Here is a 22,451-nt window from a genome sequence, read left to right as displayed (position 1 = left end):
AAGGTGGTTTTGTATCCAGTAAGGCCCAAAGTTCACAAGTTTGAGATACAGTTTTTGCAGATTGGATCTGTGCACCCTAAGCGGACTGGATTCTTGCAATAAACGCATAGGTATTTGGTCATCCTGCGTTTGTTGCTAGGACATATATGGCAAATCTTACGTTTTTGGAGAATAAGATTTGTTTCATCATTACTTGGTTGTTCTTCTGGAACTCTAAGTATCCTTCTAATCATGGTTCGTATTTCACGTGGTATATTCATCATTGTTATGCGCCGTTTCATATGATCTTCCACCAATTGCATAGCTAGCTGTTTTCCAAAAACATTTTTTTCTTTTATTATTGGATTGTTTTTGTAACACTGATGAAGAATATCAGAATTTACCGCAGAAATATCCAAGACACGGAAAAAGATTGTCAATGGCCACCTTCGACTACGACGACTGGATGTACTTTTTGAACACTTTTCGCCAATGGAATCAACTCTTCCTTTATTTTCGTTATAAAAGGTGATTATTTCTGGTTTATTAGCTACTTGGTCAGTGTATTCTCTGTCGTGCATGGAAGATATCAGAATTGTGGCTTTTCCAACTTTTCCAACGTGGGAAATTATTGTGCATTCCTCCCTAAATCCATAGAATGTTGATCCAGCAGCTCTTTTGCGATTGGGTAGGAAGGTCTGTGGTATTTCGGGTTTATTTTTTTTAGGGTGCCTACATACGTTAAATTTTTCTTTAGAAGGACGTCCACTAACTGTATTGAAGAATACCAGTTATCAGCTGTTATGTTGCGATTACTGTTGAAGAGCGGCGTTGCTAGGCGTAATATTGCTTGCGTAGGTTTTAAAAGTTTCTTATCTTCGTCACTGAGACCAAAACCATCCGAGTCCTTTCCGCAATAGATATAAGCATTATAAAGATAGCTGTTTCTCGCGTCTGTTAAGCACTGAATTTTAAGGCCATATTTTGCTGGCTTGTTTGGCATCTACATCTTAAAGCGGCATCTCCCACGGAAACTTACCAGCATTTCGTCTACAGTAGCAGATTGCCCTAATCCATATAAACTTTGGCAATTCTCTATAAAACTGTTAAACACGAAGGATATAGCTGCAGCAGGGTCATCCTTTTTGCGTTCTTCTCTATCTTCTCGATTATCAAATCTTATCGCAGCCAGAAGGACAGCAAATTTTTTCTTACTGCGAACTGCTCTGAATATGTCCCTTCCAGTTCCATCTGTTGCAAATAGGTGGTGTTTTGAAACAGCAGAATATTTTTCACTCATCGAATTTAGCTTTTTGTTAGTGCACTGCATAATATGTTCAAATATATTGTCACTTAAAAGTAAGCCCCAAATAGCTAGCGGATCTGCAGACTCACCAAGCATCCTTGCCTTTGATTTCAGTATGGGAACTTTCATCACAATGTTATGTTTCCGGACTTTAGATGATGGATGAACTTCTGAAGTACACCACCTATACCGATTTTTGCCATATATATATTTCTTTTCACTTTCCGTTGAGTCCACTTCATCACTGTCATTGTCCTCCTCACATTCAGATAATTCCGAGTTAGTGTCATGCTCTGACTCAATATTATAGTCGTCCGACACATCGTCTATATCACTACCACTATCAGTGTCTTAGTTATTCCACTTAGAGAGAGTTTCTTCAGGCCCAGCCATAACTCACTATATTTGAAACACGCACTAAAGTAACGTAAAGGGTCCGGCGTAGTCTGACAGACTACCGCGCAAATACAGGGTGGCTGATGAATTTTGCTACATTAAGAAACTCAAATAACTTTTTTTTTAGTGTATGGAATTCATTTATTTTTTTTTCAAGTTGTTCATTAAATTTTATTAAATGTAGCTTAACTAGTTTTAAAAATAATAGAATTTAAATGCCCCCCATGCTCGTTGACACAAGTGCGGCATCTTAGTAAAAAGTTGTTCATTGCTGCTTTGAGAGTTGCGACAGGAATAGCCGCAATTGTTGCCCGAATGGATTGTTTTAGTTCATCCAAATTTGTTGGCTTTGTTTTATAAACTTCTTGTTTACATAAACCCCACAAGAAAAAGGCAGGTGCAGTAAGGTCAGGCGACCGGGGGGGGCAACGAAATTCGGAGTTTCTTGAAATCAGTTTATTGGGAAATTTTCGTCGCAACTCTGTCATAACAGTCTGGGCTATGTGAGACGTTGCCCCATCTTGTTGAAACCACACAGAGTTGAAAGGAATTCTCTTTCGGCGTAGTTCTGGATAGAAAAATTCTTTCAGCATTTTCAAATAACGGTCTCCAGTAACCGTAACGGTGTGACCATTTTCTTCAAAAAAATAAGGCCCGACAATACAGCGTGAAGAAACCGCACACCACACTGCCACGCGAAGAGGATGCAATTCCGTCTCGTGGAGTATCTGTGGGTTAGAAGTACTCCATATTCGACAATTTTGTTTGTTCACATTGCCATTTAAATCGAAATGGGCCTCATCAGACATGAAAAGGCAGTTTAACATGTTTTGGTCTTCTTCCACCATTTGCAGGATCTTCTGGCAAAATTCCAAGCGAATCGGCAAGTCTGCTGCATTCAGTTTGTTAACCATTTGAATTTTGTAGGGAAATAAGTCTAAATCTTTGTGCATTATTGTTTGCAAAGACTGTCGGCTGACACCAAGTTGCGCAGATAAGCTTCTTGTTGAAACCCTTGGATTGCTTTGTGTAGCTGCAGCTACAGCAGCGATCGTTTCCTCCGTCCGAACTGGTGGGTTTCGATGATAAGGCCTTCTTGCGACTGTTCCTTGCTCAGCAAAATTATTCACCAGTCTCATTATGGTCCATCTGCTCGGGGGATCGCCGCCAAACATCCGCCTGTACTCTCTCTGTACCAAAACTACGGACTCCAGTGCGTGATAGCGGCGGACTATCCAAATTCTTGTTTGCGTGTCCCAGTTATCCATTTTAATAAATTTTAAAGATCAATCTGCAAATTAAAACAAAAATGGAACAGATAACTTAAAAAGAAAAAAAGTCATTCAATTTTTTTTTGGTAGCGGCTTTCATCAGCCACCCTGTATAATCGTTCCTAACTTAGAGTATAACTGAACAAAATCGACAGAAATGTGACTATTTTTTAATGACCAATAGGGGAAGGAATAGGCGGAGCGACCCGTATGTAGGTGGTTCCAGTAGCAAATAAACAGGATTTGCTTATATGACGTAGTCTCTCAGACGACGCCGGACCAGTTAAGGGTTAAGGCTAATGAATTTCCATTTATATGAAACTTTGGCTGCATTTATTTATTTATTCCGGCTTCAGAATAGAATAAAGAGGATAAATTGCGCTTTGTTGGGAAAATAGTGAAAAAATAGATGTTAAAGGAAGAAAACGTATTATTTGATTACAATTAAGTTCCATTAAACACAGCTGATCAAAAGGTTCTATTAAATCCAAATCACAGGAAGAATACGCTTGGAAAATCAGTTTAAATAACATCCGGAAGGTTTTAATGTAAATAAACCGAAAAAGTTGGCAGATTCTTTAAATTTGCATTGGTGGGTAACTGCCCTTTACAGCAACACTGTTCATTCACAATGAAATGTATTGCGATTTGTAATCAAAACAAAACCAACTTTTTTAGGTTAAAACACGCGCTGTTTTCGCAAATAGAAACCTTTAGTGCTTATCGTTTAAATAATTGAAATAGACAATGGACGAGGAGGAATTAACGTTACCTGCGGATACATTGCAAATACTCAATGATTTTCTGCAAGAGAAGGCACAACGCGAACGCGAAGAGTTAGATCGTATAGAAAACCAAGCCGGCACAGAAGCAATGTTCGAGGAAGATTGGGTATGCTGCTGGGATTAATACCTAGTAGGATTCACGACTTATATTTCAATATTTTCAGCAATTGAGTCAGTTTTGGTACAGCGAATCAACCAAACAAGCGCTTGGAAATGTAATAAGAAAACTGCTGGCGGAACAAGAAAGTAAGGCAGACAAGCTGAGTTACCGCATAGCACTACTTTCCTGCCCATCACTATACGACACAGTGAAGCAAGTGCACGGAAATGGTAATTGTAGACCAGCAAATTATTGTAGTTTGTTAAAATTTACCACTCTTTTCATTCGTTTAGTGAAAATCTTCGAGTTCGATAAGCGCTTCTCAGTCTATGGTGACGATTTTGTGTTCTATGATTTTAACAGCGCAGACGAAAGTGGCTACTTGGAAGAATATAAAGACACATTCGATATTATTGTGGCCGACCCACCATTTCTATCTGAAGAATGTATTATGAAAATCTCTAAAATCATAAAAAAATTGCAGAAATCGAGTACAAAAATAATATTTTGCTCCGGCGCCATTGTAGAGCCATGGCTCACACAAAGTTTACAGCTGAAAAAGTGTTGCTTCGAGCCAGCGCATGAACGTAACTTGGGCAACGAGTTTGTTTCGTATGCGAATTTCGAACTTGACAATTACGTGCATACATAATTTAGAATTAAAGGTATTGTAGTATAAAATAAGTTTAATAAAAATAAATTTAATTTATTTATACACTGATTGAAATTTTTCAATCGGTGAGAAATATTATCGGGGGAAAAAGTGCTTGCAAAAATTTACAGATAAACTAGGCGATCTTAATTTAAACATTTATTCACTTTGACGCTGCATCAGCTTCCTTGCGTTGCTGCACCAATTCGCGCAAGCCATCCTCTTGATCTTTCAATGACTTCACTAAGAATTCCTTCTTTTTGTTGAGCAGCTCAATGGCCTTATCACACTTTTCCTGCTTACTCTTGAGATCAGTACGCATATGATCTACATCGGTTAGGACAAACATGCGTCCCACGGAAAGGTAGACTCTGGAATTAAAAAAAAAAAAAAACAAGTTAGTCTGTAACAAACAATAAGGCTGACAGGCTGAAGGCATTCATGTGAATCGGATGCGCTTTTATTAGAGCTTCTCTGATGCAAGAAGCCAAACAAAGTTTGAGACTGTGCATCACTTATGCAGCATGATTACATTAATGCATTTAATGACATTCTACATTATGACTTTGCCAAACCTTGTGTCATCATTCAGATCGCTCGTGCCCTTTTCGGTTAGTTCATATTTTTGTTTCCCATTTTTCACCATACTGCATTTCATATCGATCATGTTCATTTTTTTGGTAGTCTCGATTTTGTTAATTTGCATTTCGGTAAATGCCTGGAATGGAAGCAATTATTTAGTGAATCACAGTTAGCAGCAGCGGCAAGCACCGCTCCTTGAATGTTAGATTGCTTAACAATTGAGCTAATAAATGCATACCTTCTTTAATTCCATATCCATCTGAGCCATTTTTAATTCGTTGTTTATGTTAAGCTTTGTCTGTACAGAGTTTTATTTATTAAATTGTGCTATTTTAGTATAAATTGCTCCACCTGCAAATTTTATTCCTTTCATACACTAAAAAAGCACAATGACATTTCCCCTTTCTGCTGTCAACATTCGCGATAGACGCACTGTGAATGGCTCTATATATAGAGTAAGAGATGTCATATTGTAAGGGGTGACCTGTTTTTTCCGCACTTGTAAGTGCAGATGATGCAAATATTTGATGAAGTTTTATTTAACATTTTCAGTTACTGGTGGAGTGTAATTATTTTATTATTTTTTAAACGCAAAGCCAATGTTAAGTAAATGATTTGTTGCATATATTTCTAGAATTTACTCTTCATCCCCAACTTTTCCATTTTACGTCCTAGCAATTTTACATTTAGCTTATGCATACACAGAAATTGCCCGTTTAGGAAGAGCACTGGTATATCGTGACGGTACAATCTTAGAAAACGGAGATTATCCTTTTGCGTAATATTAACCTTTTCTAGCTCATATTGTCCATCGAAATGCATTTCCAGCTCTGTAACCAGTTCGTCACACAGTGTGCAGTCATCCTTGGTATATAAGGTCAGTACAGGTAACTTGTTGTTGGCGTGCTCCGTATTGTATGAGCTGAAATTTAAATTGAATGAAAAAAAATGAAAAATTATATTTTTAAACTTATGATTAAATTATTGTATAGAAATATTATTCTATTAATTATATATGTATATATATAATTGGCGCGTACACCCTTTTTGGGTGTTTGGCCGAACTCCTCCTCCTATTTGTGGTGTGCGTTTTGATGTTGTTCCACAAATGGAGGCACCTACAGTTTCAAGCCGACTCCGAATGGCAGATATTTTTATGAGGAGCTTTTTCATGGCAGAAATACACTCGGAGGTTTGCCATTGCCTGCCGAGGGGCGACCGCTATTAGAGAAATGTTTTTATTAATTTTGCTTTCACCGAGATTCGAACCAACGTTCTCTCTGTGAATTCCGAATGGTAATAACGCACCAACCCATTCGTCTACGGCGGCCCCTCTATTAATTATAGAATCATGAATTATTATTCTATCAATTATATAATAATTGAATCGTTTTAAACCTACATTTTCTGTAGTAAAAGTGCTGCTGCACTTCCGTTTCCATCCGTTATTGCCGCACAGCCTATTTGACCGGGTTGTAGAGCATGTGATAAGTGTGTTACTAAACGCGCGCCTGACATTGCTATCGGATTACCCATGCACATAGCACCACCATGTGCATTCACTTTTTCCGGATTCAATTCCAACTCTTTCATTGCAGCCAAAGTCACCGCAGAAACACAGTCATCAATTTCCCATAGCGAAATATCATCTTTTGTACAGCTAACTTGTTCTAGTAGTCGTTTGATGGCCAAAGCAGGTGCCATTAAAATTTCATTTGTTTTTGATTCATTGTACCCTATTATCCTGGCTAAGGGTTTCAAATTCCACCGCCTCGCCATTTCGTTTGTAGTTAGCACTAAAGCAGCTGCACCATCACCGCAAATGGAACCGTAGTTGTTCTCTTGCTCCGCCAATGTATCAGGCAATGGGCGCAAATCATCTTCGGTCACAATAATTGGCAATCGTGATGCTTGCATTGCCCGTAATGGCACTAGTTCTGAATCGAACAAACCAACGCTATAAGCTCTGCGCATACGCCCATATGATTCCTTTATATACTTTATGCATTCGTCTTTGGTAATGTCTAAGGCCATATTTTGACTTTTGTCTGGATTTTGTATCATACCATCTGCAACCAACCCATCTTGCATAATCACATCTCCCGAGTGCAGGCAAGTGCGTGGCATATAATAGGGTACATTTGACAAGCATTCCATGCCACCAGCTATTGCCGCATCTGCCAGTCCTAATTTGACTGCCTGAGAGGCAAACATAATTGATTTCATTCCCGTTACACTGGACGCACTCACCGTTGTGCAGCAGACATGCTTTGACAAACCGGCTAAAAGTGTGGCTTGACGCGCTGGCGCTTGACCAGTGCCGGCCGTTAAGACATTACCAAAGTATACTTGTTGCACGGCATTAGGAGGTACGGCGGATTGTTTGAGTGCAGCATCAATAGCCACAGCGCCCAATTGAGTTGCAGGGAATGGCAGATGTTGTCCAGTGAAGCCGGTAATAGGAGTACGTACTGCCGACGCAATCATCACAGCGTTGGGATCATTGCGACGGATATCGGTGAGGCACCGTGTCACAATGGAATGTAATTTTTTCTAGAAATGTCATCACAATTCAGTTTGAAATACACAAGTTCGTAAAGTAATTTTCCCAGTTACCACCAATTTTCGACGAAATCTGTGCATTCTTGTTGTTTACTCGGTTCTTCTTCTTCACAGCAGCTTAATTCACGTTGTGATTTCTCAATCAGCGGTGTTGATTTGTAAAAGATTGCATTTCCGGAAGTCTATGAAATTTTCATGTCCTGGATGTTAATTTTGAATTTTTAAAAGTTCTGTTAAAATATTTCCTATCTGCATTTACATCATGATTCAATTATTGGATCATACACTTACACAAAATTAAATGTGTGCTCATTCAGTCAGTGCTTAAGGGGGAAGTCTACTGTGAATTTTTCAAAAAATCGATTTTTTTTTTTATTAGCTTAAAAAATACTTTGAACCCTCTTAAATAAGGTACAATATGTGTTACAGCTGGCTAAATTTTTCTTCGTTGAAATTTCGACCTTTTCCCGAAGCGCTCCAAAGCGCGTACCTGCGGCACATGAAACTTTAAACGCATTTTTCTCGAAACTAAGTTTTTGTATACGGTGTACACGATATCTCGAGTTCTAATAAATGAATCAGCTTAAAAATTTAATTATATATTCTCTGTAATAGTGTCTCTCGTCTGACATAGGATTTTTTTGATATCGTTATTTGTTAAATTGTTATAAACAATAGTAACATCAATTTTAGGCAAAAAAAAAGAAAAAAATTTCAAGAATTTTTTTTCAACGCCAAAATTTTTTATCGACATAATCCTACGTCAGACGAGAGTCAATACTATGTATATGATAACAATATTTTGTTTTTCTGTTTTAGATCACCGAAACGTAAGATTTCATATACACCGTTTAGGCACCTAAGAAAAGCGGACATGCGCTTTCAGAAGTGCCACAGCGGCCATTTTGAATATTTTGACTTAAATTTTTTTTTTCAAAAACTTAAATATATAATAAAGATAAGAGTTTAAATAGATTTTATGTACGAGCAATATTTTGTTAGAAATAAAATCCGGAAAATAAGCTTGTTTTTTCCCTTGTCACAGTAGACTTCCCCCTTAAGAAGTAGCAGCGAAAACTGCTAGCCGACAGATTTAATAACTCTTGACAGCCGAAGAAGACATCGATCCAATGGTAGCCTTAATTGATTTTCTCTCCAGCTCGTTCAATACCAAATACATATATTTAGTTTACTTGAACTTTAATTGCAAAAAATACTTCCAACAAGGAGCAGCTGAAAATATTTTCCTTCTCGAGCAGACATTTGATCACTTCAACAAATAAAAATACAGTACTTAGGAACCGGCAATAACTCCTATACCAAAGTCAGTCGTCAAGTTTAAAGAGGCATAGCTTTTTCCAACAAGTGGATGAAGTTTCTCGTATCGCCCAAATATCACTTAAATTATGACTCGTTTATATCAATACCAGGTAATCCAGGAGATTTTCGAAGAGAAATTACCCATGAGAAATCTTCTGGAATACGACATCAGAAATACAGCATATTAAAATGCAAGTAACTAACGAGGGCTAAAAATACTTACAATAACTTGGCACCTGCCGTAGCCGAGTGCATTCAAAAATAGAAGCGATTTATATACCAAAATTTAATGGGCTATAAAACTCTATACCCAGAAGTATTTTAAACAACTTCAAATTATGATGAAATACCTATATATGTTGTATTTTTTTTTTTTTTTTAATTTTATCCAAAGCTCGAAATAGTGTGATCTCTATTTTGTATAAAATATTAATAAATAGCCCAAACTTGGAAATATGTCGCACTGCTATTATTGTTGTCGCCACTGTATACAGCTATCACAATTCGTTACGTACATATGTATGTACAGGGTCTTTCGAAAGACGTGTCTAGTTGTTGTTTTCAAAATTAAACATGTACAAATTTAGATTTTTTCAGATTTCACAATTTTTAATCAAAATACGGCTTTTAACAATTATATGTGAAAAATGGCATCATTTAAATATCCACCATGAGCTCGTCCACAGGTAAAATTCGCCAAACAGACGGTTCATAAATGCTCCTCCTCTTTTGGTGCTGCTCTTTTGAATTAACTCTTAACCTAACACTCTTCTCTTTCAACCTGTTTCCTGGACTTACCGTTAGATTACCTCGCTGATAAAACTCGACAGTTTGACCAAGTTCACTGCAACAACAGCGACCAATACTAAAATCATAAATGACAATATTTAGTGAGGCATCCATGTATGTATATAGACAGGTTACTACAACAACAACAGTAAATATTAGAAGTTGCAATAAAGCATAAATAGGAGGAGGAGCTCGGCCAAACACCCAAACAAGGGTGTACGCGCCAATTATATATATATATATATATATATATATATATATATATAATAAAGCATAAAATGCTGACCAGATATGCGGCAATGTTGGATTAACTCACTAATTCTAGGTGTTAATGACCGTGAACCCATTACTAATTAACTGTTTAAACGGTTCATGGTTGATGACAGTAAGTGTGCACATTCACACATATTTTGGTACATGTGTATGTATGTACATGCATACATACATTTTACCTACAAAAGGTCTGTTCATGAAGCAAATAATTTGTAACAATTGTAACAATTTGTTGTTGTAAAATTTTTTTGTTGTAACAATTGTTACAAATTATAAAGTTTTGGTGTTCATATATCCAAAAAACTTGCAAAGTAGGGGAAAGCGAGAGAGCAAAATCACATTCCATTTTGAGGGGGAATTGCAAGTTTTTATTGTTTAATTTTTATGATGATGAAATGGGACAAATTATTGTGGGCAAAATAAAATCATGTGATGTTAAGCTCGTTGTTCAAGAGGAAAATCGAAACCTCCGTGTTGGTTCACTGATATAGCAAACCTAAGTATAATGAAGCGAGGAAAACCAACTCTATAAAGACTGTCAACGCAGATTTAAGTATGCCATTAGGGCAGTAAAAACGGCGTCTTGGAGAAATTTATGTCAAAAGATAGAAAGCACTTCTGAGACCAGCAAACTCAGGAAAGTAGTTACCTTATGAAAGAGGACGGCAATTGGACAACTAATAGTGAAGAAACACTAGAATTATTAATGCAGACACACTTTCCACGTTGTCTATGCAATAAAGACGGTAGAACTCATGCTATAGTTTACAATGAAGGTCCCCAAATAGATTTTATAACGGAGGATAATATAAAATTTGCCATCGGCAGTTTCAAACCTTATAAATCACCGGGACTAGATGGAATTATCCCCGGTGACCTGCAACACACAATAGGTATGATTGCACCTAGACTCGCCTCAACTTTTGAGGCAGCAATACGACTTAATTATGTACAGTGGCTCACAGCTTATTTCGTGTGGCTGTATGTTAAACTAAAGAATTGTAAAATTATTTTTATTTGATTTACTTTAAAACAAATTTAAATGCACAATCAAAGATAAATTATTTCTAATTACAAACATGTATAAATGCATTCAAATTTTTTCTGCTTTAGTAGAATATTTACAACAAAAACAGAATACTAGGTAAATTGACGTCACAGCTTATTTCGTGTGTTCACTTTTACCGTTATCGGAAATTTGTTTTGCATAGTATATTAGATTATATCCTTATTTAGTTTACACATTGAAAGTAAAAATACCGTGATGGGTCGTCGTACGTCGATTGAAAAGCGCCTATTAAAGATTACGCATTACAAAAAAGGAAAGTCGCAGAAAAAAATTGCTGAAATTGTAAATTTAAGTACTTCCACAGTACAGTACATTATTCAACGCTTTTCTCGTGAAGAAAGAGTGGTTGACAAAGCCCGCCAAGCTCCAAACAAAATTTTTACAGAAGCTGATGAAAGGTGGATATTAAGAAAAATTAAAAAAGACCCACGAATTAGTGCGCCAGCTTTGACAAAAAGGGTTGAAAAAGTACTTGGTAAGCATGTAATCCTGAAACAATAAGAAGAATTCTGCGCAAAGTTGATTTCCATGGTCGTACAGCTCGAAAAAAACCGTTTGTTAATGAGCGTAACAGAAGATTAAGGGTGGAGTTTGCCGAGTTCGCCGACGAAAGCAAATTCAACCTCTTTGGTTCCGATGGAAAGTCTTTCGTTTGGCGTAAGCCCAACGCGGAGCTGGACCCGAAGAATCTGCGTGGTACAGTAAAACACGGTGGGGGCCATGTAATGGCTTGGGGCTACATGTCAACAGCTGGTGTCGGAAACTTGGTTTTTATCGACGAAATTATGGATAAAACAGTTTATTTGAATTTATTAAAAAATAATTTACTACAAAGTGCTGAAAAATTAGGCATTCGGGACAGGTTCAGGTTCTATCAGGACAATGATCCGAAGCATAAGTCGGAATTAGTGCAACGGTGGCTTATATGGAATTGCCCTCATGTGGTAAAAACGCCAGCACAATCACCTGATCTCAATGTAATTGAGAATTTATGGAATATTCTGGATCAAAAAATTAGAAAACATAACATAAGCAACAAACAAGATCTAAAAACAGCATTGCAAGTGGAGTGGGAGAAAATATCTCCTGAATACACTGGAAAACTTGTTAGCTCCATGCAATCCCGGTTAAAAGCTGTATAAAAACAAAAAGGCTACTCTACAAAATATTAGATTAGTAAAAACTTAATAAATTAAAAAAAAAAAATCATGTTTTTTCTAGTTTGGTTAAGCACACGAAATAAGGTGTGACGTGGATTTACTTATAATTTTGATTTTGCTGTAAATATATTACTTAAGAAGAAATAATTTAAGTTTATTTATGTATGTTTGTAACAAGAAATAATTTATCTTTGAATGTACGTTTAAGTTTTTTTCTAAATAAAGTTTATGCAAAAATATTAAACTTTTTTATTTTGATAAACGGGCACACGAAATAAGCTGTGAGCCACTGTATATCCCCAAGAAATGGGCTGAAATAAAAGTGGTCTTCATTCCCAAAGCAGGAAAAACCACACATACGAAAACGAAGGACTACAGGCCGATTAGCCTATCATCCTTCCTGTTAAAAACATTAGAGCGATTGCTAGATGGGCACATCAAAGGAAAGATTAGCCACAAGCTATCACCTTCTCAACATGCATACAGCAAAGGCAAATCAGTAGAGGCAGCGCTCCACTCGCTAGTCGACACGATTGAGAACTCATTTCACTATAAGGAATACACTCTTGCTGTCTTTCTGGAGATCGAGGGTGCTTTCAATAACATACACCCGGAAGCAATGACCAAATCGCAATCACTAAGCTCGTTGTCCAAGAGAAGAGGAGGGATATTTTTAGTGGAATCACCACACACGTAGTAGCGACGGTTACTATATGGTGCGAAGGCATTTTTAACCCAACCTCACCGCCAAAAAAAATAAAAATAAAAAAAAGCTCGTTGTTTTGCATGATATTTGCTTTTTTTATTTGAGTACGAGGTAGCTGAATTGAAGAAATGTTGACTTTTTGTGATATTTCCCGCCAATAATTTAATTTATAGGGTGGGCCTTGTAAAATTTGATTTTTGAATCGGCTATAAAAAAAACTAATCAATATTTTTTCAAACTTTTTTTTTTTTTTTGAAGATTGAACATTGTCATTTATGAATGAAAAATAATATCGTTCAAATGAGTGCCACGACTGGCTTTACAGTAGGCCATTCGATCAACCTAATTTTTAAGCACATTTTCGATTGTTTGACATGCCATTTGTGTTACCATTCTCAAAAAATAGGTGGTTCAAAAAGCAAACGCTATATGGCCCACCCTGTATAAACAGTTAAAATTGTCAATTGATTTTTTTTTATTTTTTTATTTTTCTAAGAATACACACAGAAAATTTAATATCGTTCCGGACATGATTCAATTATTAAAGGTTTGCTCACTTATGACATTAGAATTCTGACACTCCCTTACAAAAGGTCGCATTTAAAAAGGATGAAGAAAATGGAAATATTAATAACTTTTTGCTTAAAATGGTAGCAAAATAGTCCTTTTTTAGTTAAATTATAAAAAAATATATAGTATAAACGGAAATTGCTAAGTATGATATTAAAAAAATTGTTGTGAATTAATTTTTAAATTCAAAACTGATCACGAAATATCGAACTATTATGTTACCTAAGTATGACCTTGAATTCTCTTATAGAAGAAGCGAATTCAGCATGAATTTGGTTGACTAAAAACAAACTCTGAACATACTCACGGCGCTTTACTTTACCAAGCCTTGCCCACGTAAGTTTGGAGTTTTGACCTCCCAGTCAAGAATATTCTTACATTCATAAATACTTAACAAACTACCTGCACCTATTTAAACTAATTATTATTATATCGACGGCAGCTGCCGTAGTCGAATAGCTTGCTGCGTCACTACCATTTGGAAGTGCAAGGATTCAAAGCCCCGGGCATGAAACACCAAACGATAGGAAATGTTGTTTGTAATACCGGTCGCTCTTCGGCGGGCAATGGCAAACCTCCGAGTGAATTTCCACCATAAAAAAGCTCCTCATAAAAATCATTCTGCCATCCGGAATCTGTGATTAAATTTATATTGCTAAATGAGCTCTTGTTGGTAACTCATGTATTTTTAAAGTAACCTAGTAAGTACTTTCCCAACCTATATTTGAAGGGCATCAGGCTTCAATTGTCAAAACGTCCATCTTTCACGTTCATTGCCCCAAAAATATGCGCTATCATATCCTGATTTCAGCTGTATGTCAGGATGTTTTCCATATCGTTTTAGTTATGGAAATACCGAGCAAGTTCTTGTGCTTAAAAACCCTTTTCAAAGCAAAATTTTTTTACTACAAATTTTATTTTTCTTCCACTTTTGATAAAAATTTCTAAAGTTAGCAACCCATTGTCTTGCTAAGGGAGCCGATTTGTCAAGAGGAAATGAGAAAGCTGCTTACTGAGCAAACCTTTTATTATTGAATCATGGTTCCGGAGAACATTTTCGAAGTTACACCCAAATTTGAAAAGGCGTTTCAGAGTGCTTTTCAAACTTTAAATTCGTTTTTCTCAAAATGGTGTTTTCAAAGTCGGTGACCAACATTGCTCGACCGATCAGTCTCAAATTTTAACACGAGCTTCTTAAATATTTTTTAGTAATTAATAGAAGATTATTTTACACCGATAAATACTTTTTTTATAAACAATTTAAGGCAGAAATTTTGTTCAAAAATCGATTTTTCTCAAAAACCGCCATTTTGTCAAAAAAATTTATTTTGCCTATTCCTTCCATTAATTACTAGATTTAACATGACTTTAACGAAATCTATTTGGTTTTTTAATTTCAGACGATTCAGTTCAGAGATATAGTGGTCACCGCAGTGGTCTTTTTTGAGAGGAGCTTCCGGAGATCAGCTGTAGCTCGTTTCCAAATAAATATTTTTACTAATACTAAATCTTAAAATACAGTTAACAGATATAATATATTAAATTTGTGTATAAATTTTTAGATCAATAAATTTAAAAGTTTTCTCAGAAAAAATTCTGGGAAATACGCTTCTTTTCGGCCTTCTCACTGCATATAACCCCTTAACCCTTTCGCGATATTGTTGCCATATGGCAACAGTAAACTTTAAAAGGTCGTCAACACTCTCTTGTAAAAAATATCAACTTTTGAAGTGAAAACTTCTTTAGAATCGTTGGGAGTAATTTGAGGAAAAGTGAAACGAAAAAAGCGACCAACTTGGCTACGAAGCGTTATATTATATGTTGATATAAAAGTAGCGACGAACTAAATAAAAATAACTTTTATTTTTTCTTGTGATTCGAACCAAGGATTTTGGATCGGAAGCTCACACTGCTAGTCACTCGGCTACCGCGCCATGCTGTCGTCGCTGGCCTAAAAGTTATTTAGTTACGAAGCGTTACATTATATGTTGATATAAATAATTTTTGTGAGCGTGTAATTCTCAAAAGGTTTATTAGGTTTATTATTTAAAATGTATTGACTAGGTAGTGTGGTTATCAGCTTAACATCTGATATATCCTCCATCGGAGGACAACAAATGTTAAATTAATTTTTGGAAATGCGCGGAGTGTTTTAGGGGCTTGCTCCGCCTCTGCCACGGGTTGACCCGGTATTGCAGTACCGCCGGGATTTCAGCCTAGAAGAAATATACTAATACATTTAGCTTTGGTGGGAAGAGACATAAATTTTTATATGAATACAAGTAGACGAAAATGGAAGAAATTTGTAAGTCTGTTTCTTCGGTCCGTTTGGGTATTTTTTTTGACAACATCGAAACCAAAGCATTTGTATCATATTTTATCTATCATAAGCCACTCGTAGCATTTGTTGAAATTGAAAACATTGAGGATGAATAATGATAAAATGAAGAAAATAAAATATGAACTTTATAGCAATATTATAATGAACCTATAATTATCCCGCTCCTAATGCTGCTTTCGTCTTATTCTCTCTCAGTTTGTTTTACGGAAGGTTTCACTTCTATCAAGTCTAACCGTTAGACTGGTATTTTTTTTTTGTTATTATACATATTTTCAAAAATTGAAGTTAAATGGTTAAACAGAAATAAAATAAATAATAACCGCTCATTATATATGGGTAATACAACATTTTTAAATAAAGCCTTCTGGCATATATCACTTCACTCTGAAATTTGTATTTTGCATTTTTAGATTTTTGAGGCATTTTGGGCAAATGTTTTCAACAATTTTTGAATAAAGTTTATAGAAAAATGTTCAATCTGTCATTTGGCATATAAATATTTTTTCGCTCGCTGCTTTAAAAGCTGTGCTAATTTTTAAAACTAAGCTTGTTGCCATATGGCAACAAATTTGTCGTAAGGTGTTAACTTGCATTAGATTGCAGAAGAAGTTTATTTGCAATTGAAACCAATACAAAACATTTGTTGCCATATGGCAACATTAAAAAAAAGCACTTAAAATAAAAAAAAGAATTTATTTGTATTGTTATTGGTCCTAAAATAAATACTCAGACAAAAATTTGGATTTTTTGGATGGCGCAATAAAAAGATGTAGCGAAAGGGCTAAGCAGCTGTTCGTAAAATTTGCAAATTGTTACTGGTTTGGCGTTTTTGTACTTTTTTTACCATTTTTCTCTTTGTGAGCGAATTCTCGGAGATTGAGTTTATTGCAATTTACTGTAGAGTTTTTAAATGAACAAACCTATTGTTACTTAAGTAACTTTTTTTCCTCACATACACAGCTACTTGGGAATACATACATACTTACATATGCAGATATTTACATTTTCTAGACATTTTCTATTGAAATATCCAGTGAACTCGTAAATTCTATGTGAAAACAATACAAAAAATATTTTGAAAAATTTTTATTTCCTGTGTTTTGATGTACAATTACATATCTGTTTGGCTTATCCAATTCAACGTCGGTCGAATATTGAGACGTATTCGCGCTCCACTTTGATTTCAAATTTCGGCAACGCAGTTTTCACCAAACTGCACATGTAAGTATGTATATATGGCTATTTTGAAAATTGTTTCCATTCTCTCTAATCCTTTCTCCATATGCGTATGTGGGTATATGCAGCCCCCTTGAAGGCATTGAAGACATGCCACATATTACGGTGAAGCGTAGGAATTTACTTCGACTGGATGACAATGCCATAATGGGGATTTGGGGAAAATTGGAGCCAATCGATCGGGTGCAATTGGCTTTTACCTGCAAACGCTTCCGCAAGATATTCGAGGTGCGTGATGCGCCACGTTATACATCATACAGAATGGAGAACCTTTGGCCAATGTCGGTTAAAGATATTGAAAGCTTTGCAAAACTTGTGGGTCCCTTAATACATGAGTTGCGCGCCAACACGCCGTGCGTGAATAATTTGCGAGCAAAGAAGTTTCTCATGGGCATAACTAGAAATTGTGAACTCTTGCGTCGCGTTGTCTTCCAAGGGGTTCGTGTGACATTTCAACTGTTTCAGTTGTTTGCAAGTGCGAAATATCTAGTAGAGTTATATTTACAAAACTGTAAACTATCCGACAAGGATGTGGAGATGATCTCGATGCTTTCGAATTTGATCATACTCGATTTATCCAAGAATAATGAAATCAGTGGTATGAATTGTTAATTTTTATTTTTTATTTTTAACTGCGCATCTAAAATTATTAATAAAACTTTTCATTTAAGGCAATGGTCTTCACAATCTGACGAATTTACGCGCTCTCTATTTGTCCGAATGTAAAAATTTGGACCCGATTAACTTGGTGCATGTCTTCAAACGTGCTAAATCCCTTTGCATACTCGACATTTACCAGCCCTACTCGAATACTAATCTTGTGCCGATTTTCCCCGAACTCGGCCGCTATTGCCTCAATTTGGATAAATTGCGTGTGACCTTGCCGGAACATCGACGCTATGAGTCGCTCGCACGTTTGCCCAAATTGACGAAGATTTTCGCATACGGCTGTGTACGCCGATTTCTCGTCGATTTGCGTAACCATCGAGCGCATCATATGCAAGTGATTTTCTTGAATACCCAGCAGCAGGTGGCAGTAGATGGGACATTTATGCTTACGCAATTTCGTGAGTTGAAAAAATTGGCTTGTGATGGTGACTTCGAGTTCACACCTGGCTGCATTGATGGCTTTGAGAATCTACGCAAACTTACGTGCCTTAATCTCTACAAACCAGATGCCTTGACGCCAAAGGATGTGCTGACGCTATTGAAGAAATGTCCGAAGCTACAGTTTGTGCAATTATTCTTCAAGGCCTACATCACTGAGGCATTTATATTCGAGTTGATTGGGGTGTTGGAAAAACGAGCGGTGAAAGTGAATTTTGTATTGAATTTGCAAAAGACGAATATTCGTCGTGGTATCACAAAGGTCAGTTGAAACAAGTGAAAGAGACGTTTTTATTGCTGTACCTACAGCAACAAAAGCAAACACCACAGAATTAAACATTTGGGGGAGGGAAAACCTTGGTCCGTATATAAAACCGGGTCGTTTCGTTAAAGTAGACCGGACTGACGTTGGAACGACTGAGAACGTGGTATCGGTAAAAAATAGTTAAGTGTACCCATTCCAGCGTCAAATTTTATTCGACCCAGCGCTGTTGTTCCTGCAAATTGACACTGTTAATATCGGTGAAGATTCTACGAAAGATTTTTGGACCTTTGCACGTTGACGACAACGAGTATTGTAGGCGATGGAGCAGTGAGCTGTATGAGCTTTACGGCGACATAGACATAGCGCAGCGAATAAAGAACCAGCGACTTCGCTCACTGAGTCATCTCGTCCGAATGGATACAAACGCTCCGACTCTGAAAGCATTCGATGAGGTACCAGCTGGTGGTAGCCGGGGAAGATGAAGTTCTCCTCTGCGTTAGATAGATCAGGTGAAGAAGGACTTGACTTCACTTGGCGTCCCCAAGTGGAGCCAGTTAGCACAAGATATAACATTTTGTTTAACTCAGCCACAATCGCTTAAGCGGTTATTGCACCCATCAAGAAAAAGAAGATATCGGTAGATTTTTTGTTTCACAGTAAGAGCAATGTGTCCATCTTCGGTTCGGGAAAAGTGTATATATTTTTTATTTTTAATTGGAAATCGGAGCTCTCAACTTTTTATAAAAATTAGATCTTAGTGCAAAAATAATTAAAGAATTCGACCAGGTTTGCGCGTGAATACCATTCGGTTGATCCCTTGTTCGAAGCCCGCTGAATAGGAGCCGCGTCAAAATTGTCAAGGGTGAAAATACTTTGAACAGTTTGGTGAAAATCTGTCAGAATACTGCTATCAGCACAGCCATGGAGTGCCTCCTGATGTCTGCCCTGCAACACCTTCACAATAAGGCCTCCAAGCTCCCAAGAAAAAGAAGATATCGGTAGATTTTTTGTTTCACAGTAAGAGCAATGTGTCCATCTTCGGTTCGGGAAAAGTGTATATATTTTTTATTTTTAATTGGAAATCGGAGCTCTCAACTTTTTATAAAAATTAGATCTTAGTGCAAAAATAATTAAAGAATTCGACCAGGTTTGCGCGTGAATACCATTCGGTTGATCCCTTGTTCGAAGCCCGCTGAATAGGAGCCGCGTCAAAATTGTCAAGGGTGAAAATACTTTGAACAGTTTGGTGAAAATCTGTCAGAATACTGCTATCAGCACAGCCATGGAGTGCCTCCTGATGTCTGCCCTGCAACACCTTCACAATAAGGCCTCCAAGCTCCCGATTAACGAGCAGAGAAAGTTGTTCAGCAAGCAATTCATGCTGGGGTGCTATTGCAATAATCACCCCTGCAAGCACCTGCTAGAGGCTGAGCCATCACCCAGGCGAGCAGAAGACATCTCTTCGACTATAATGACGAACTTCAGGACCAGATACGACTACAACTACTGAATTGGAAAATATATAAACAGATATTAAACGATATTTATTGGGAGTATCTTACCACCGGCCGCCGTAGCCGAATGGGTTGGTGCGTGACTACCATTCGGAATTCACAGAGAGAATGTAGGTTCAAATCTCGGTGAAACACCAAAATTAAGAAAAACATTTTTCTAATAGCGGCCGCCCCTCGGCAGGCAATGGCAAACCTCCGAGTGTATTTCTGTCATGAAAAAGCTCCTCATAAAAATATCTGCCGTTCGGAGTCGGTTTCAAACTGTAGGTCCCTCCATTTGTGGAACAACATCAAGACGCACACCACAAATAGGAGGAGGAGCTCGGCCAAACACCCAAAAAAAATGTACGCTCCAAATATATATATATATATATATCTATCTTACCACCTACCTAAGCCCTCCCAAATCTCGAATGTAGTCACCGGAGTCCAACCACCACCCATTCAGAATAAAAAGCTTCAGCTGCCTACTTGAGACCCGCGTAATTTTGACTAAATTACGTCCTACTTATCCAGAATCGACACTGACGTACTCAATACATGGTATAGGTACGTGGTATATCTGGCATTTGAAGGTAGCCCGCACGATACTAACCATCTATTCACATGTCTTATTAAACTCTTTCATCTAACACCCATCTCCCTCGGAGCCTAACTCATTAAAACAGAAGAGTTAGACGATGACTATTGGTGACTACACCGCACTGGAAGGTCTTAATGAACTGCTATAACAACAATAACAACAACTATGGTGAAAAGAATTCAGAAGTTTGGGCCAACATCAGTCCGTTACGCGGCTCTCAGCGAACATGAAACAATTGACAGACTTGCTGGCATCACTTGGCATGCGACGGCGGTTTGTTTACGATAAAGATGGCAGATTGAAAGATTTGACCATCCAGGCTTTGCCAGCGGAATTGTGCTCGTTCATTTCCCACGACAACGAACTAATAAGAGCAATGGCTGCGTTTAGGTTTTCTTAGAACAGCCATTTAGCGGTCTGATGTTAGCCACACCTTCTGAATTCTCTCCACCATTCTTGAAGTGACAGTAATTATGAGGATATAAATACAAGTCGTTGCGATGGTGTACAACCGACTGTCGGGGAAAGTTATCATTCTTGTTCTGACGTTATTTTGCGCTTTCTTTTTCGTTATTTTATGATATGAAGTATGACGATTTACATCTAAAGTAGGACTCGATTTCACAGTTTAGTAGTAGATATGCCACTCAAAATCACAATCTGCCATGGCGATCATAGTTTTAGATATCAAATCAGTCAGATTAGGATTACGTAGCCATGGTGCCAAATATCATTTCAAAACCACGTAAAGGCATAAATCAATTTCGATAGCTTGAATGACTTTGTCATATATCCTCAAAAGCTGTACTGTGCTCGAAGGCATAGAAAAACTCAATATTCAATATTTCACTAAACCGAAAATCGCAAACAGACACACAAATTATATAAGAATGTAAAGAAAATGTACTCCATTTTACTACAATATTTTTTCAGGATCCACGGTACCTTGCTGCAAAGGATACATTGAATATTGTATTTAATGGCCAATGGGTTGAGTGGGATAGATAGGTTTCTTGGTTCGATGGTAAAATTTAATAACTCTGTTTATATATTTTCAAATGTTTCCTTTAGTTTGGTCTTACATTTTAAATATTATTTAACTATTTATTTTGCCCAACTGTAATAGTTGTTTTAAGCGTAACCACTTGTGTAAAATAAATTGACTCATTATCTTTTATAAAAAAATGGCAACAAAATATTTGAATATCGTAAGTTGAGATCAATGATTGGTCTAATCATTAAATTGTCTGGGCTCTACTTAGCAGTTTCACCACTCACGTAATGTTTAAAAATACAACAACGACAACAAGAACAAGCAGACTCATAGCAGTAATGTAGAGAGGTATGTGATAAACTGGACTGGAGTCTCTGAGTGCAATAAACCAGCTATTGCACTTAGCCGTTATTCCACAAGTAAACTTTGGCAAGAGGCCTGGTTTTGTAATAGAGCAGAATGGCTGGCAGAAGGGTTGAGAAACCGATTACCACGCATATAATTTGTTTACAGGTGGATCCAGATGACGAAAGGAGTAGAAGCGATAGTCTTTTGCCCGCAGTTTGATCTCCAAAAGTATTTCAGGCTTCCTAATCACTGTAGCATATTTCAAGCTGAACTCTATGCAGTAACCAAAGCAACTGAATTAGTATTGGAATTTACCCCCCTTGACACTCGAACAAATATCTTCATCGATAGTTAAGCCACTATTAAAGCAATAATGGATATAATGACTAGCTCGGAATGCGTGCAACACTGTAGAACCAAAATGGACGAGCTGTGTGAGAATAGGCCGGTGACAATTTACTGGGCACCAGATCACGAGGGAGTAGGAGGAAGTGAGGGAGTTGACGAGCTTATTAAGGCAGGCACGCGTTTGCCTTGGATGAG

The 22,451-nt window shown here is 37.1% G+C and overlaps 4 protein-coding genes and 1 pseudogene across 6 annotated transcripts; 3 read left to right on the top strand and 2 right to left on the bottom strand.

Annotated features, from left to right (window-relative positions):
* The first annotated feature begins 3,629 nt into the window (after positions 1–3,629).
* Positions 3,630–4,498, top strand: LOC129247992 (protein-lysine N-methyltransferase CG9154). Its single transcript, XM_054887383.1, has 3 exons — positions 3,630–3,843; positions 3,902–4,067; positions 4,131–4,498. The coding sequence occupies exons 1-3, from the start codon at positions 3,700–3,702 to the stop codon at positions 4,487–4,489; spliced, it is 669 nt and encodes a 222-aa protein (XP_054743358.1). The 5' UTR covers positions 3,630–3,699; the 3' UTR covers positions 4,490–4,498.
* A 20-nt stretch (positions 4,499–4,518) lies between these two features.
* On the bottom strand, positions 4,519–5,486 carry LOC129247991 (prefoldin subunit 1). Its single transcript, XM_054887382.1, has 3 exons — positions 5,310–5,486; positions 5,065–5,207; positions 4,519–4,860 (listed from the first exon to the last, which is right to left on the bottom strand). The coding sequence occupies exons 1-3, from the start codon at positions 5,337–5,339 to the stop codon at positions 4,653–4,655; spliced, it is 381 nt and encodes a 126-aa protein (XP_054743357.1). The 5' UTR covers positions 5,340–5,486; the 3' UTR covers positions 4,519–4,652.
* Positions 5,487–5,673: 187 nt separating this feature from the next.
* Positions 5,674–7,714, bottom strand: LOC129247457 (acetyl-CoA acetyltransferase, mitochondrial). The gene is made up of 3 exons (XM_054886589.1): positions 7,688–7,714; positions 6,474–7,624; positions 5,674–5,993 (listed from the first exon to the last, which is right to left on the bottom strand). The coding sequence occupies exons 1-3, from the start codon at positions 7,712–7,714 to the stop codon at positions 5,702–5,704; spliced, it is 1,470 nt and encodes a 489-aa protein (XP_054742564.1). The 3' UTR covers positions 5,674–5,701.
* Positions 7,715–15,561: 7,847 nt separating this feature from the next.
* On the top strand, positions 15,562–15,745 carry LOC129249538 (U2 spliceosomal RNA; annotated as a pseudogene).
* Positions 15,746–16,880: 1,135 nt separating this feature from the next.
* Positions 16,881–21,726, top strand: LOC129247853 (uncharacterized). 3 transcript variants are annotated; one of them, XM_054887207.1, is made up of 4 exons: positions 16,881–17,082; positions 17,166–17,695; positions 17,769–18,466; positions 21,500–21,726. In XM_054887207.1, the coding sequence occupies exons 2-4, from the start codon at positions 17,188–17,190 to the stop codon at positions 21,572–21,574; spliced, it is 1,281 nt and encodes a 426-aa protein (XP_054743182.1). In that variant the 5' UTR covers positions 16,881–17,082; positions 17,166–17,187; the 3' UTR covers positions 21,575–21,726. The 3 variants fall into 3 exon arrangements, with proteins under 3 accessions (XP_054743182.1, XP_054743181.1, XP_054743180.1); XM_054887206.1 differs by having other exon boundaries at positions 16,881–17,086; XM_054887205.1 differs by having other exon boundaries at positions 16,881–17,090.
* The last annotated feature ends 725 nt before the right edge of the window (positions 21,727–22,451 follow it).

This window comes from Anastrepha obliqua, chromosome 5 (assembly GCF_027943255.1).
Source record: "Anastrepha obliqua isolate idAnaObli1 chromosome 5, idAnaObli1_1.0, whole genome shotgun sequence".
Classification (NCBI taxonomy): Eukaryota; Metazoa; Arthropoda; class Insecta; order Diptera; family Tephritidae; genus Anastrepha; species Anastrepha obliqua.
Note: the sequence above shows the minus strand (reverse complement) of the source record. Positions and strands in the feature narration are given on the sequence as shown.

What these genes read in the sequence shown, in the direction of transcription:
- LOC129247457 (XM_054886589.1), bottom strand. Translation starts at nt 7,714, where the DNA reads ATGCACAGATTTCGTCGAAAATTGGTG. An exon ending in GATTTCGTCGAAAATTGGTG is followed by an intron (nt 7,625 to 7,687) that starts GTAACTGGGAAA and finishes TGACATTTCTAG; the next exon opens with AAAAAATTACATTCCATTGT. An exon ending in GCACTTTTACTACAGAAAAT is followed by an intron (nt 5,994 to 6,473) that starts GTAGGTTTAAAA and finishes TTTAAATTTCAG; the next exon opens with CTCATACAATACGGAGCACG.
- LOC129247992 (XM_054887383.1), top strand. Translation starts at nt 3,700, where the DNA reads ATGGACGAGGAGGAATTAACGTTACCTGCGGATACATTGCAAATACTC. An exon ending in CAATGTTCGAGGAAGATTGG is followed by an intron (nt 3,844 to 3,901) that starts GTATGCTGCTGG and finishes CAATATTTTCAG; the next exon opens with CAATTGAGTCAGTTTTGGTA. An exon ending in GAAGCAAGTGCACGGAAATG is followed by an intron (nt 4,068 to 4,130) that starts GTAATTGTAGAC and finishes TCATTCGTTTAG; the next exon opens with TGAAAATCTTCGAGTTCGAT.
- LOC129247853 (XM_054887207.1), top strand. Translation starts at nt 17,188, where the DNA reads ATGCCACATATTACGGTGAAGCGTAGGAATTTACTTCGACTGGATGAC. An exon ending in CAAGAATAATGAAATCAGTG is followed by an intron (nt 17,696 to 17,768) that starts GTATGAATTGTT and finishes TTTTCATTTAAG; the next exon opens with GCAATGGTCTTCACAATCTG. An exon ending in TTCGTCGTGGTATCACAAAG is followed by an intron (nt 18,467 to 21,499) that starts GTCAGTTGAAAC and finishes ATATTTTTTCAG; the next exon opens with GATCCACGGTACCTTGCTGC.
- LOC129247991 (XM_054887382.1), bottom strand. Translation starts at nt 5,339, where the DNA reads ATGGCTCAGATGGATATGGAATTAAAGAAG. An exon ending in TGGATATGGAATTAAAGAAG is followed by an intron (nt 5,208 to 5,309) that starts GTATGCATTTAT and finishes CTTCCATTCCAG; the next exon opens with GCATTTACCGAAATGCAAAT. An exon ending in GATCTGAATGATGACACAAG is followed by an intron (nt 4,861 to 5,064) that starts GTTTGGCAAAGT and finishes TTTTAATTCCAG; the next exon opens with AGTCTACCTTTCCGTGGGAC.